The 16447-nt window shown below is 38.4% G+C and overlaps 1 protein-coding gene across 1 annotated transcript; it reads right to left on the reverse strand.

The window, feature by feature from the left end:
- Positions 1-220: 220 nt before the first annotated feature.
- LOC135473959 (uncharacterized) lies at positions 221-12109 on the reverse strand. The gene is made up of 13 exons (XM_064753929.1): positions 11882-12109; positions 8732-8855; positions 7924-8022; positions 7383-7448; positions 6201-6266; positions 5665-5756; positions 4224-4321; positions 3334-3521; positions 3141-3215; positions 2485-2604; positions 1794-1925; positions 1386-1516; positions 221-1150 (listed from the first exon to the last, which is right to left on the reverse strand). Exons 1-13 carry the CDS (start codon positions 11983-11985, stop codon positions 1042-1044), a joined length of 1404 nt encoding a protein of 467 aa, XP_064609999.1. The 5' UTR covers positions 11986-12109; the 3' UTR covers positions 221-1041.
- Positions 12110-16447: the final 4338 nt, after the last annotated feature.

Raw genomic sequence — 16447 nt, forward strand, 5'->3', positions numbered from 1 at the left:
GAAACAACCCCTATAGCAGATACATGTGTAGAGCAAAGGTTGGTGAGGACTACGTTGGCTTGAAACCAGCTCACTTTGTTTCTTTTGCGGTTTTTGCTCTGGAGGTCAGGTACAAGACGGAGATAGGGCACCAATCAAACAATCGTCTTAAACACCAGTCAAAAAGACAAGAAAATAGAGCAAAGTGAGATTCTAACTCGACAGACATTTTAATGTGCTATCTTAGAAAACCACACCTTCACTAGTGAGACCGTATGCTCAACTATTGTTTGTTCGGTTGCGGCTTTTAGTCAGGAGATTTGTAACATTTCTGGCGAACTGTAATGATTTGATCGTGAATAAACAGAATAAAGGTTGGAACCAGACATTACATATTTTACATCAGGAAGCATCAACATTTTCAAACTGTTATAATGATACAACATGTTAAGAGCTGTAAAATGTGAACGCCAATGTCTTACAACAATCAGTTTTTACTTTTGTAAAATGTTTTTGTTTAATTGGACTAACTTGGTGATGAGCAACATTATTCTAGCAAGTAGTATCTTAATTAAGCACAATTATTTACCGGAAAAGATTCAAAATATAACTAAGTTATGAGAAACTGGTACAAAACCACACGCCGGATTATCTACAATAAGAGCACATGGGTTGCTCTGATAGCTCTCTTTTGCGATATAATATACTGGAAAAGTTCAAACGTAGACTCTATCACGATATCAGTTTTGTTTGTTTTTGTTTTGTTTGCAATCTTTTTTTTTAATATTTTCAACAATGGTCTAATGACAGTTTAAAACTTAACAGCGTTTGCTTTGAAAGAGTTATTTTGACAACGTACGAAATACAAACATTAATATGAAAACAGGGTAAACAATAGTACGTTAATGCACAAAAAGGGCACAAACATTCTGCAACTAAATCCAAATTCCCATCTTTTTTCTTTACATCACAATCTAACCTAATCTCGGATAGGGCCTGTTTCGAGTTTCCATGTCAGCCAGGCTATACCCCCAGATATGGTTGGATTCTCTACTGCTATTGTCACATCGGCCAGGCTCTTTCTGGGACTGTGCCAGTCAGACTCGTTATCAGACTGCCAATCAGCGCAGGAACAGAAGCTAGTGCATCCAGGAACTCACCAGCGCCGTTTCTGTGGTAAATAAGCACATGTACAATAGCCACTGAAGAATGTTTATTTATTTGATTGGTGTTTACGCCGTATTCAACAATATTTCACTTATACGAAATATTATCGTTGCAAAAGTTTTACTTCGAAACAAACGAAAACATATATCAGAGTCAACCAAGGCAAACCTAATTTACATGAAGAAATTACGTATTAAGTGTAAACAGCACTCAAGATATACACGTAGAAGTTAACCCACCTGAGCAGTTCCTGTATGGTCACGTGTCTGGAATGTCTCAACAGATGAACAATGGCTCGTACCCCGTTTAACTTTGTCTTGGGGTGATCCGACTTGAGGCATTTGTTCACGATATCACCCATATGGGTCATCTGCAGAAACCAGCGCATTTGGAATTACAATATTGGAGATGACACTTTGAGGAGGTTTTTGGTATAATTTGTGAAACGTTTCAAAAACGTCCCGCTGTAAACTTCACTGTCACTGAATATCCATTGAGCATTGTATATTCTATGCTGTGTATTGAAGTCTTCGTAACCGAATTTGAATTGTACAACACCGACAATATCTTTCCATCGGTCGTTTGTTCCATGCCTTTACATGGCACTGGCCAACTTTTGACATAAAAGCGACATTGGATCTACTCACCACTTTCGAACTTGTTTGAGGATGTTGAGCAAAATTGGCCAAGGCTCTAGCAATAGTACACGTCAGCTCTTTGTTAGATGACTTTGTTGTGAGCAAAACACAGAGAGAATCAAGGAGATCGTGTAACGAGTTCTAAAAATATGATAAACAGGTACTTATGTATTACAGTCGTGTATGTAACTCTCATTGAACAGCAATGTCTCAGTACTGGAAACAAACAACAACACCGAAATATCTTGATCATTTATTGTCACAAGAATATGTCGCGAGTTCTATGTAAGCTATGAAACTAGATAGCGTGTAAAGTGCTACTATTTAAGCATTTGCATGAAATAAAACCCTAACTGAGGTAAAGTGACAAGAGATCGTATTTTACCATATTTCATTTGCCAACTATCAGATTGTCGTCGCTGTTCTGGTGTTGCAGTTGTCTTTCATACTATTACAAACGCAAATCCAATACATAATCTGCGTTTTAAATAGATGTGTGAGCTGATATATGCTAAAAGTCTGGCCACTGTCGAGTCAACGGGCGTGGATTCGACTATGCGACCACTGTTTTACTACGTCTAACTGGAACAGCAGACAAATACTGGATTACTGACTGCTCTGTCCTTAATAAACTGTACGTATTTATTTTCAGAGACCTTAGTAACCGGTCATACAATGTAACAGAAACTTTACAGCCCACCTGGTCTTCATCACTTGTAGCTAGGTTTGCAATCAAACATGCAGCATTGCATAGTATCTGCTCATTCTTTGGCCTGCTATTGATAGCCTTTTGGAGACTTTTTCCAGAAGTGAAATCTTCCTGAAAGCAAGGTTGAGGAGAAAAATATAATGGGGCTATATAAACAGAGCCAAGTTCACGCGTCCTGCTGAAACAAGCTGGAAGTCGCATGGATAATTAAATATGCCTGCGTCGGTATTTTTTTCTGTACGAGGTCAGTAACATTTGTTGCAAAATGTCTTAAATATTGCCACACTGTATATGTACACTGTCTGTGATACCATCCCCAATGTCTGTGTACCGTCTAATACAATTTGCACACAATAACCACACATTTGAAGAGTACGTACATGTTAAGAGCCATTCGCATCAGGTGAATATCTGATAAAGAATATTCAATGTATTCTAGGTCATATTTATATTCAGATTTCTGTAAGCCTGCGACAATTTACAAACTTATTGCTTCAGATAAGGTGTGTTCATGGTTGCATTTTTCCGATCACAAAGTGTGGACTCGTTTTGTTTTCTTCTCCCCTTTGAACTTTTGTCGTTAACCATTACGTCTGTACTACATGAACACAGTGTCATATAAAAAGCAATATTTGTTGTGCGCTTACCTGTACAATCCTGTGCCGGTGCCATTCTGTACCCAAAGACAGGTGACAGAGCGTCTTTAGGGCTACCTCTTGCATCTGCACACGGGTACGAGAAAAAAAATAAGTTCTCATTTATGACACCAAATATTTGGTAGTACAACAAGAAAACAATATATATTCAATCATGCCGTTTCTGGCATTGTAAACTATCTACCTGTTCATCCGATGATGCTGTCAAGGACAGAATACGTGGTAGCGCATCTCTGGCGTTTTCTATGACAGCGTGGTGAGTCCCCGGATGTTCCACAATAAGGCTGAGAGTACTGACGGCCATCAGCGACACTGCTGGATCTAGACTCGTACAGAGCCCCATTACCGGCTGCAAAGCTCCTTCTTCGATTGCTGAAAATGTAGATAATTAAACAGTTGTTAGGTCTGATCCCCCCGTTCGCCTTTTATAAGGGGCCAGAAATAGTTTGCAGCGCGAATAAACATTCGCTATACCACCTCTAGCTGGCCAAATGCACGTCAAAACATCTCTTCTTCCCATCGCCACTCACAATTTTGCAATGGTAATTTTATGGAGTCTCTGACTAGAGTTTGAAGAGCGATGATTATAGCGTATCCAAATGTTTCTCAGTCTTATAATCAGTAAAAAAGAAGGAAAGTAACTTTGAATATTCATATTTCATTCTATTTCATGCATAACTGATCTGTGGAACCACTGGGTACTGTCAGTGTACTCGGGCAAAGCATAAGTCAGATGACATCGGACGGACAACATAAAGAAGATATTCAGAAAAGATCAACTAGCAGCTATACTAACTTATGACGGAGATGTCTGCCAATTTAAGAACTCTATCATGAGTTCTTTGAAGGCATTTTAACCTACATAACAGAGAACTATACATTAAAAATAAAGGAATAAAAATAGCCAGATATACAGGGCGTAAAGTCATTAACTATTTAACCTACACAACCGAGAACTATAAATTAAAAATAAAAGAATAAAAATAGCCAGCTATGCAGGACGTAAAGTCATTAACAATTGCCATTCTAATCCGAGAAAAGGCGTTTTATTCGGTATAAATATCTCAGCTATACCTCTGATCTTAAGATCTGGCGATTTACAAAATATCATAAGTGCACTGATTCCATCCACCAATAATGTCGTTTGTTCGGCTCTGGCTCGGAATATACATCTGCAGGCAAAGAAATACACACATCATATGTCAGCCAGTTTACTGAAAAGAAGAAGTGTTCATACCTTTTTGTAGCCTTTATTACTTAAAGGTATATGTCAAATTACGGAGAAACACTGCTCTTCAACAGATACTGACTCATTGTGAACTGAGGAGTATAAAAATATGCGTACAAGACTTAATTCTTGTTGGGCAAGGGAAATAACTCCCACAAGCACAGACAGTAAGTTGTGCAAGCCAGATTTTATGCCTCGGGCGTGACTGCATATATCCAGATCGTCATCAACACATTCTCATAGTATTTTGTTGATAAGCAAGCACCAAGTAATTCAACTGCCATTTACACCTTAAGATTCTTAAGCTCAGTGAGACCGGGGTCGTGTCCAAACGGAGTGAGATTTCTGTTTCCTAGACGCGCTAAGTGAGAGAAAAATATTATACCTATCCGCTATCTTTAATTATGGACAATCATCTTACATTTCACTTTTATCGACAGTTTTGTTACACTTTTAAATTCACTTTTATGACAAGAGACACTTCAGGCGGCTTCAGACGGCTACACAAAAAATAGAAAGGTTGTAAACTAGGCCACGCATGTATTAGCACTTGATCAGAGACTACTTATAAGTATGATGGTTATACTGAATGTGTTTTATGTAAAATTTATAGCCTAAGCTTGAAGTGTTTGCCAGCAATCAAACGCCAACAGCGAATGACGATAACCTACCTACATAATAACGTTATGTCCTTCATTTCATGTGTTGTCCTTCATTTTCATGTGTTGTCCAGTTTTGAGGAACATTTCAAAGGTCAAGCATTAGCATAAATAATCTGAATACCTTGATAGTGAATCGTCATTGTAATTATACTTACTGTGACAATGCAGATAATGCGCACTGAATCCGAATGCAGATCAATGCGCACTGAATCCGAATGCAGATCAATGCACACTGAATCCGAGTCTCATCAGAATGGTCTGAATATGAATCCCGATAAGTAATAGGCGATTTGGATCATACGTTTATATTCGTAGCTATGATAATTGTATTTTACGAACTGCTTATCACTGATGTGTTGAGGGAAAACTGGACAATACACAGAATATAGCATGTGATTTAAAATATTTTTTGTTTTTACCTGGCAAATGCAAGGCTTATACCAGGAGATGTTAGTAGGTTAATACACTAATAAAATCTAGAAATCAGTTTAGGCCAGACTGCGCTAATAATTTGATTAGCATGTCCATATATATGCTCGCGTAATTTACTGAAACATATGCTGAATTGCCATGATTAACTTCATCTTTATATCACCCCCGAGTTACTGATGGTTTAGGATCTTACCGACATAGAGCTTTAATAGCCCCAGCCTCTGCGAGTAGTAGATGTAACTGTGGATAAGTGGACAAACTGTGAAGACCTGCTGATATCCCCTCCTAAACAACAAATCAAGAAGTGCACAAATCTGATCGTAAACAGCCACTCAAACTGTGGAGATTTAAACATATTTTTTCACAACTGAGTGACCAAACTCAGTATTACTCACTTGTACTCCTCTCGTAAACAATTTATCAAACAGAGCATTACACATGCAAGGTACACCCCGAAAAGCTAATCGAACAAAGAATATCTGACAGAAACGTGCGGATGGTCCTGTGTTCCCCCCTGCCCGGTCCGGTCCCACCAGGCCATAATGCTGCCTGTGGTGTAAGTGAAATATTCTTGAATATGGCGTTAACACCAACGAAGTCAATAAATAATCAAACAAAGAATAACAAAAAAACGTTTGTTACCAGGCATTCCAGGCTGCAGTACAAACTTTTGATAAATATGCTATAAGGGAAAACCTTCTTGAAAATAAAACTGCATTACTAACTTACATCGACATCATCAACATTTGTTTTCACTAAGGATATTAGCGTTTGCATACCTCCGAGCTCAACAACCTGAGGTGAGAAATAAGAACCGTACAAAGTAAAAGTTTTGAAGTCAGAAATCAACAAGCTTGACAGTCAGAGACAAAGGCTATGCAGGTGGCTTGTTAAAGTGAACATAAAGTCTGCCAGGGTATATAGATAGAAAAAAGGATACAGGATACAGTTATCACAGAAAAATATCTAAAAAAAAATGTATAAAGTTTTGAAAGCCGAGAAGATGAAGTTCAGCATTGGGGATATATCTCACTGACGGACAATTCACTCCGAGCCATATTGTAGAAGCCCTTATGACCTTGGCCAATAACTAGCGCTGAAAGCGTCACGTGATAGTTGGCTGTCTAGTCAAAAACCTCTTAGCTGTCGATTGTCAGTGTGGTTTCTTATAGTGGATAGACAGATATCGATGCGGATTTTGCGTATCGGGAGAGTCATTGTTTGAAGAAAAAATATTTTTCCTTAGCAAAGTTATATTTATTGCGAAAATATCTTCCCAAAATCTGCATGAAAGAGTCTGTTATAAATTAGAAGGTCCTTACACCCAAAGACGAGGGCGAGCAGGACCGCTAAAACATGACGCTAAAACATGACGCTTGTATACACAAATAGCCCTAATCCAACACCAAACTAAAAGAAACATTGGCCATCTGAACACGGAACCGAGTCGATACTCTTTGGTTGGTTATCAGGCGTTTTTGTTTGTATTTTCTTACTGTCACATTGTTTAATACCGATGTTACGGGAAAGCTCCTAGGTTTTGTGACGTCACTCTAGATAGCTATAACATGGCCATATGGCGTCACCAATTGAACTGAAAGGCACTGACGATCATTTGCTATTTATTTTGGTAATAAGCGGTGCAGAATTTTTAAAATATTTTTAGAACATTTCTAGAATAGTACTTTATTAGTTAATTCAGATTTAGTGGCTGACATTATGTTCACTTTAATCCGTCTTGTTAAAGGTAAGACTCAAAATGATGAAAGCAATTACGATAAGACAAACAGAATGGAGGCAATTATTTTGTTTTATTGTTCCTTGTATATCTTAAAGCCTCTCCGTTGGTTTCTCCACTTTCAGCTGCTTTTACTACTTAGTATTGCCTTTCTTAGTCAATTTTTGTCTTACCTTCCCAACGGATTCCGGAGCTTTGGCTAATTTGGCCAAACCTTTTGCAGAGATTTTTTGGAACTCCTAGAACACATGAATTGTTTGAGTCATTTGACCATAATGTTTGCTGAACATAGATGCTAGAAGAATGCTTTGTCTCAGATCAGGACAGTGACAGACTTTTGTGATGGCGGTTCGTCTTTGAACACTGAAGTGGAGGAGCAACACAGCTTGAGTCCATTTACTCAATCCGTGTTGGTAAAATTAGGCCGTCTTTTTGCCATCTTTAATGGTCTGACTATAGGTCTAATGAAAAGTTTAAGAAAATATCATATTATATATTCCATTAATGTAGGTATATTATTTCGATTTATGGCGCTAAGGGTCAGAAATGATGGAGAATTTAACTTCTGAATTATGACTGAAGGTAACATGTGGTAAAAGGAAGTGAAGCAAAACTTAAAATATTTGGAAAGAATTGGTCAAGTACAAAATAAGGCATAGCTTTACATGTACTTTTGTTGTTACATGGTAGTATTGGTAGGACATTCAAACTTACAGGAAGTGTAGAGTACGCCTGCGTCACAAATTGAGTGACATCCCGACAACCATCACAGACTCGCTCTGGTTCTGATAATCCTAGTTGGGGTAGAGGGATCTAGAGAAAAAATACATGTACTCGACATTTCTGGTGGATGGTAACTGTACGAACGTCAAGCTAATCCTGACCTTAATAGCGTATAGTTTCTTACAAACTACGTAACATTGTACATGTTATCGAGGGTTTAATACTGTTTTCAAGATCAGGAAAAACTGGAATTTTCATGCTACCTTAGCTCTCAAAATATTACGTTGAAAGTGGCTGAGTTTGAAATAGCCGAGGACCCCTAACACAATCCATATCCTGTTGGTTCCGCCTGGCGTGAGGGGGTTTACCTATGGACCTGGTTCGTTCGGTTTCTTTCAGCCATAATCCTATTTACTATTATATACAGGAAATTTTAATTCATTGTGAACTGCCAGCGAAATATAGCCGATATGTATATGAGCAGTACATTGTAATATATTGTGAAGCATAATGTTCCTGGTTGTGAAGTAAATCAACTGACACTGATAAGTTTGACAATGCTTGTGGTAGATTAAATATGAGATAACCTTGTTTATAAAACAAAATAACAATAAAATGTTATTTTTTGTCGATTATAAAACAATTAGCTGACAAAATGAACCAACGGATAATTGACAAATCACAATTTTTGGATCTTAAAATTTAACGTCATCATTTTATCTCCAGTATTCATTTGAATAAGACTATATGGTTTTAATATTTGTAATCTTTGCATCTTGATCGTGGGACATATAGTTACCTTTTCTTTGCAGCATTTATTGCAGAGGACTTTGCCGCACACCCGACAATGATGTTTCCTTCGGATTTGGTTAAACTTGTTTGAGCACAGAACACAACTGGACACCGCTTCATCGGAAACCCAACTGAAACCGAACACACAATGGCTAAGAATCTGACAGAAAGAGATCCAACAGAATCTAAGACAGTCTTACCATACTTTCGCATCTGAATGAAACAACTGAAATCAAATGAAACAAATACAAGACAGCTTAGATTTCTTCCATAGTATGTGAACAAACTAAGTCGCCAACACAGTACCAAAAGCTGAATATAATTAATCATATGGCTTCATTAGAGAAAATCTGTACTGAATGCACTCAAAAAAGAAATAGCATCAAAATGTGTTTAATACAAGAACTCCATATTCCTAGATCGCCTTCAGAAAGGGGTAACACTCGAGAAAGTCAGCCTTCACGTACTGAACAAATTGTACTGTTCTCGCTCTTCCTGTGAACAAACCAACAGTCCTCGAAAAATTAATGTACCAATCAACTTAGTCCACCTAGATGGAGTATGCTATATTAAAATTCTGACATTCATCGTAACTCTGTGTCCATCGCCACCTCTCAAACAAATCGACGCACATTTGGTGCCGATCTAAATGAGATCCAAGCTCACGGCACCCAAACTTACCTTCACTAAAAACACAAGTTCTATTTTTTTGCCTTTTTGGATTGAATTAAGAAGGTTGAAGTTGTTCTTTCAGACTGTGTTCGAAATATGATAGTTGTCTTGACGATTTCAATACCAAAACTCATTTGCATTTCAGAAGTAAGTCATGTGACACTTAAGAATGGCTGTCGACGTTGAGACACTTGGTACTGCCGAAGTTATAGCAGTCAATGTGACCACCATGCAGCGAATTAATTAGTTTCATAGGTGAGGAGAGTAAATTAAGAGGACAGCATTTCACAATAAAATTACAAATAAATGAGCAGAGGAGGTGAGTTAGATTGCGAAAAGTGGGAAGAAGATGGGAGTTTGAAATTCACGCTATGTTTTTTGAGAAGCAGCGATGGACTGAGTGTTACGATGAATGCCAGAATTTTAAAATAGCACACTGGGGCCTCCGTGGCTCAGTTGGTTAGCGTGATAGCGAAGCGTAATGACCCAGGAGTCTCTCACCAATTGGGTTGCTGTGAGTTCAAGTCCAGCTCATGCTGGCTTCCTCTCCGGCGGTAAGTGGGAAGGCCTGTCAGTAACATGCGGATGGTCGTGGGTTTCCCCCGGGGTGTGCCCGGTTTCCACCCACCATAATGCTGGCCGCCGTCGTATAATTGAAATATTCTTGAGTACGGCGTAAAACACCAATCAAATAAATAAATGATAAATAAAATAGCACACTGAGCCCACGTAAATGGACTACAATCAACCGCACTGACCCCGTCCAATTACAAAACAGACCAACTATACTGGCCTCGTCCAGTCAGAGAACACCTGTACAGCCCTCCTCCAATTACAGAACAGATTAACTGTACTGCCCTCGCCAAAGTTACAATTGCGATCGTAAGCCAAATCTGACTCTTACATAAAGGTGACCTGTGTAAATGGACGATGTACGGGTCTATAACATTTGATGATCATCATAATGATTCAGCAGCTAAGAACTGCACTAACAACAAGTGGAAAAATGATCGTAACATCTTTTTGAGACAATTACATTACACGTCTTTGCAAACCGAGTCAAAAAGTACAAACTAAGAGTCTATCTGAAACTAGTATTTCAATTTAAGTATTTGTTAATTTGGGCGCCGATTGTAAATATTTACAACAGAATCGACCCGATTTTAATTTATGGTTGTACGTTACAAGCTTACTAACTCTGTGCAAGAGGGTGTAGATTGTTAGATAAGGCTACGATCGAGAGCTTTGTGATTACGGTCCCTTTGTACAAGCGGCCCAGGGCTATTGTTATGTGGAACAAAAAACAGTACCGTATTATATTTACGAGTACTAATTCCATATCACATTATTGTTGGACCTTGGCCAACACATCTCGGGTTGATCTCACTGGAACATAGTGGATCCTTTGAATGTCGAGCAATGACAGGTTTAATCGCGAGACATGTAAACCCTGGCAATCTGCAGAACACTGACTAATCCAAACACTTAGAAAAGTGTACTTATCTCGTCACATTAATGAACAGAACAAGTGGGCAGTTGACACGAGTCAACTGATAATTAATAGGTGTACGACACCATCGAGTTCACTTCTCTCTTCCCAGCAGCGTTGAGGAAGAAGCATAACTCTGATCCCCATTTTAATTAGAAAATAAACTATCGTCATAATTCCAGTCTAGAAAGTCTTTCACACTTTTTCAACTTCTGAAGTTCTACTCAAAGTAAAACCTGTTATTATACGGGCAGTAGACTTTCTAACATATGTTTATGTCGCTGACGAAATGACTGCAGTAGTCTAAATGAAGATTTATTCAACAAGTTTGTCTTTGATTCTCCTCGATGTAGCTGTGGCGCCACGGCCGAAACTGCCCGTCTCTGTTTCTTGGAATGTAAGGATTACGTTTCGGAGAAACAGGCCATGTTTTTAAAAATAAGAGACGTTGGATTTAGTTATGAGATTTCTGCCACAATTATTTTGGACGGCTATAGTGCTAAATGAGCAAGTACTTGCTTAAAACATATGAAACCCACAACAACATTTATAACAGTAACGAACAAAGTGTCTCCGGAAAATAACCTGTTCGTGGGTTGGCCCAAGCTCTACCCCGTTTCCCCCCAACATAATGGTGTCGTATAAGCTAGTGGAATACATGCATACTTGTGGCCGTCGTGAAACATCAGTCAAATATATCAATAAATGAATGAATGAGTAGCCAACTCTATCAGTTATGAAATCAAAAAAAGAACCCTGACATTTGTAAATGATATTTCTCATTTCACGCCAATTAACCTATCTAGATGTCTTAAAACGTGGGTCATGAAACAGTGTGCTAGTATTTTAACGTACAGCCTGATATATTTGTTTACATCGTCTGCATTAGAACATAGCCATATATACAACTGCGCTTACAGTCAAAATACCGCACACATGTCTCCCACGGTGGAGTGAACTAGCAACGGTTAACGTTTCTGTTAACTGATAACTCACCTGGGTTTAACAAGCACAAATGATGTGTTAGAAAAAACATCTGCAGGTCCGTCTACTTTGGCCGGGACTATATCTTGTCCCATAAATTGGATCCGCTGGGCCATGGTCAGCTCTGAGGAGTCGGAATCAGAAACACCGGCCTAGATGTTGATCGTGAAACTTGCGCAATGTATGCTGATCGCATACAGCTTTGTGAAGGTTATCACATATAGAAAAGTTTTGTCTCGATGAAAATGACCCACTGTGAATATCAGCCTTTACACTCTGTATGTCATGTTATCTGTGTGTGTATCCCCGTACTTGTGCAGCTATAGGGGGCGTGGCGCTCAGCCGGCTCAATAAACCAGGTCACAGACGCCATGCTTGTCGGCCACAGGAATTCCCCTTTTTTCACCTCGGATCACGTGAACAGACGTAAAATTAAGGAGTCAGTAACTAAAGTAATTTCCTGCGAGTTTATGAGTATATCATATCATAAAATCATATGATCTACTATGCATAGATATTTTATAACCTGTATAGACTGTTACCCTCTGTTAGTCTGTATGTGCCTGGCCTTTGTCTACAACATCGTATATCCGCGTGCTCTGTCATGATGCTGTCATTCCTATACATGCTGTTTATAAAAGATGTAAAGTCGAAAGAAAAAAACATTATTCGTCTGAACAGCTGAGACGCTTAAGATAAATGTTTTCCATAGATTTTTTGATTTTGTATTAATTAAACTTTATATTGTGGAATGAAATCATACAAACATTAAATGGTAGCTTAGTCTTTTTCGAGTTAACAACTTATCTTCATATTATACAACATCAATGAAAGTAATTAAAAAACGTCAACAAAGCAGGCGACAATTGCACAGCATCGTACACATGGACATCGCCATATACCTGCACATCGTGTTCTGATAGGTCATATGACCGGCTGTAGCATAAGATTTTTTCCCGTGGAAACTTATCGATTGAGTGCTTTATCATAATCTGTGTATAAAGTTTGTTGATAGGAATACAATTTTCCACAGAGTGACACAGGATGCCATTTTGACAACCTCGATAATCCCTACCGGTTTTATACGAGTCGGTGTACAGAGCCTCTTATTTATACCACACTGGACTGATTAAAATCGCTCGGATCACACCGTCTTGGCCTGGGCTATTGTGATGTGGGAAAAGCCCAGCACCATATTCACGGGTACAAATTCCACATCGTATTATTCGTGGAAGGATTGGACCTTCGCCAAGGCATCTCGAGTGGATCTCAATGGGACATAGAGGATTCTTTGAACGCTGAGCAAGAACACGTTTAATCGCGAGACTTGTAAATCCCGGTAATCTGCAGAACAGTGCCATTGACTAACCCAAACGTTTAGCACGAAATCAATAACACCAACTTCAGAAGCAAAATGTTGTACCACTTGATTACCTAAACGCGCAAACTAGTTCCATAACAAGGTTTAGCAATCATAGAGTTTGAATAACACGAGAATGTTGCCATGGTAACGGCTATTAAACGCCGACTAAGAAGGGAAAATGAATGATTTTTATCTATATAACAGGTAGTTATCAGTACAAGACAAAAGTAATGCTTTATATAGTAATGCGTCCAAAAATCTGTCCACTCAATAGATTCTCACCAAACCCCTCTTTATCCGGAATCAGAGTTGATGCTCTCTGAAATAAACAGGGAGTGTGTCATAGTGACGTCAGAGATGATATCGACTTCCTAAATAGGTTACCGCAAGATGTAGGCCATGATGTCGAAATGGCCACTTCTGATATGAACAGTTTATATAGCAACATACCGAATGAGCTAGGAATAGAATCAATACAATATTGGTTAAATCAACATCCCGAATCACTGGGCAAACGCTTTAAAAATTAATTTCTAACAGATGGTATAAAATTTATCTTCAACAATAACTCCTTCTGTTTTAGCGATTGTCATTATGTACAAATTCTTGGGACAACAATGGGAATAAAGATGGCCCCGGTTTGTGCAACATTACGAATGGGCTATTTAGAAATATCTCTTTACAAAATATAGAAACCATGTTTGGACATGATTTTGCAACAGAATTTAAAAACCCGTGGAAAAGATACCTGGATGATTGTTTTATTTTCTAGCAAAAGGATGCCGGGTCGATTGATCTTCTCTTTGACAGCCTCAATAGCCTTCATCCCCAAATATCCTTCACAATGGAAGTAACTTCTTACTCAAAACCCTTTTTTAGACATACTTGTCTTGAAAGAGGGGACTTTTATATCAACTAAATATTTATCGAAAACTCACGGACACACAACTCTATCTTCATTTTAGTTCGAATCACGGGCGTCATACTCGGAAAAATATCCCATATTCCATTGCCAGGAGAATCTGTTCAATAGTAAATGTAAAATCGAAACAAAGTAAGAGATTAATAGAACTTAAATCATGTCTACGCATAGAGGTTATCCAGAAGAATTAATTGACAAAGGAATTAGGACCGCTCATAGTCATTCATTGACTGAACTGAGGGAACCCTCACGGAAAAAAATTGACGAGGAGATAATTCCATTTGTTTCAACACATAATCCCAATAATAACAACATCTTCTCAATCGTTGTGAATACCTTACCAATACTAAAAAACAGTAACAGGATGAAAGATATTCTAGCCCATTCTAAGGTCATTCATAGCAACGACAGGCTCCAAGCCTCAAAAAAATGTTAACTCGCGCTCACTTTTCAAAAAAATCCGTGACTCCATCGGTTTCTAAATGCAATAAACCTAGATGTGATGCATGCATACACATGTTAGTAGGATCAATCTTTCAATTTGAGAGAGAAGATTCTTTGTTTAATGTAAAATTTGACATCTAGTGCACTGTAAAAAATGTTGTATATGCACTTGTTTGCATGGGGTGTGGCAAACATTATATTGGCCAGACCTCAGATCTCCGCTCCAGATTGACGCTGCATCGACAACATATCAACAGCGAAAAATATTGTCATCTTCCAGTCAGTAAGCACATACGCTCATGCGCATTGTCATTGACTCCCTCGTTTAAAGTCTTTCCATTTTATAAAGTATTAGGTGGAAATCAAGGCACCTTAGATGTAAAAGAAACTTTCTTCATAAATAAATGTAGCCCATGTTTGAGTAGTAGTCATCGGCCCTAATATCGTATCTCATAACATGATGCTGTACCACATGTTTGTATAATTTATGCTGATTAATTTTGTCAAACAAGTTCATTTTCATTACTCATTGTATATATTTTACATTGTATGCAAATATTATGTCAAAGATTATCCGCCGAGTCATCCGTTCGATGCTAATAAAGGCGACTAGTCGCCCTGAGGATAGACACTCTCAGGTACTGATTTTTCTAGTGTTCGCTACATAACAGTTTTATACATGTACGACCTTGTTCCCAGCAACAATTTATCCATGTATTATGTCATATAACTAAACCACTGCATATTTTGACATGTTTCCTAACATGTTCCTTGGTTACTGGTAACACATATCCCATATAAAGACCTCTGTGGACATTCATACCCATATTCCTTGAAAACAACATGACGTTTGGAACTGCATTTGGAATATAACAGAATGTAGAAAGTTGAGAAGGCGTTTTATTATTTAATTACCTATGTAAGTTCTCCTCACCAGGGGATCTTTCTCTATTTCTTCATATATATTGCCTTCAGTGATAAACAGATTATTTTAAACAAAAGCTGGGTATATGGGAACAGGCCGTTGTAAAGTGATTAAAGGTGCTTGCGTTTCAATTCCTAGGCCCATGTCCACTGTGTTCAAAATCCAGGTTCAAAATTGTACATTCTCTCACTCTCAATGCTTGTGGGACACTGGTGACAATAAACGGTCGACGACGATCGTGTGGCCGTTTGTGCAGCGTAATGTTGTTTGAGTACACTCGTCATCCATCAGTATGACGCGAATAACTATACATCACATGTGGAAAAGCTCATTAGAAACTTGTGAAGGCGATTTACCCAGCGTTCTCCGGTTCCCTTCACTCATGAAACTGGACACCATCGTACAAGTGAACAATTCTGGCCTTCTCTTAGGCTTGAACGATGCAAATAAAGTCCATAAAATGCCCCCAAGCACAAGCCAAATAGAGAGACGGGCATGGTCAGCGGCTGTGTAAATGTCCGGAAGCCCAAGTAACTTCTGCTAGTATCTAATGCTCTGTAAAAACCATACAGTCCTTAGAGCATATTTGAGGTTTAACAGTGACTAAAATTACTGCAGTCACATTGCAACATATGATTGCAGTTGACATCGACTGTGTCCTTAACTAAATTCAACGTGTTATTGTAAGCATACTTCAGAAATATAACACGTCTTATATATACGTTGTCCTAATCAACGACATCTTTCAACTAAAATTTGAATACACTCCTTGTTTCTAATACATATGTAAAGATCAATTGGCAGTTTCACTGAAGGCTACATTGTATGACCATAATAGGAATTGATAAATGCAGCGCCGTGGTGCATTGGCAAAGATAATGTAGTGGATTTTCTTGATAATATAACGGAATCGATCAATCTTAA

This window comes from Liolophura sinensis, chromosome 1, assembly GCF_032854445.1.
Source record: "Liolophura sinensis isolate JHLJ2023 chromosome 1, CUHK_Ljap_v2, whole genome shotgun sequence".
Taxonomy (NCBI): domain Eukaryota; kingdom Metazoa; phylum Mollusca; class Polyplacophora; order Chitonida; family Chitonidae; genus Liolophura; species Liolophura sinensis.

What these genes read in the sequence shown, in the direction of transcription:
- LOC135473959 (XM_064753929.1), bottom strand. Translation starts at nt 11,985, where the DNA reads ATGGCCCAGCGGATCCAATTTATGGGACAAGATATAGTCCCGGCCAAA. An exon ending in ATAAATGCTGCAAAGAAAAG is followed by an intron (nt 8,023 to 8,731) that starts GTAACTATATGT and finishes TTTTTTCTCTAG; the next exon opens with ATCCCTCTACCCCAACTAGG. An exon ending in ACCATACAGGAACTGCTCAG is followed by an intron (nt 1,151 to 1,385) that starts GTGGGTTAACTT and finishes TATTTACCACAG; the next exon opens with AAACGGCGCTGGTGAGTTCC.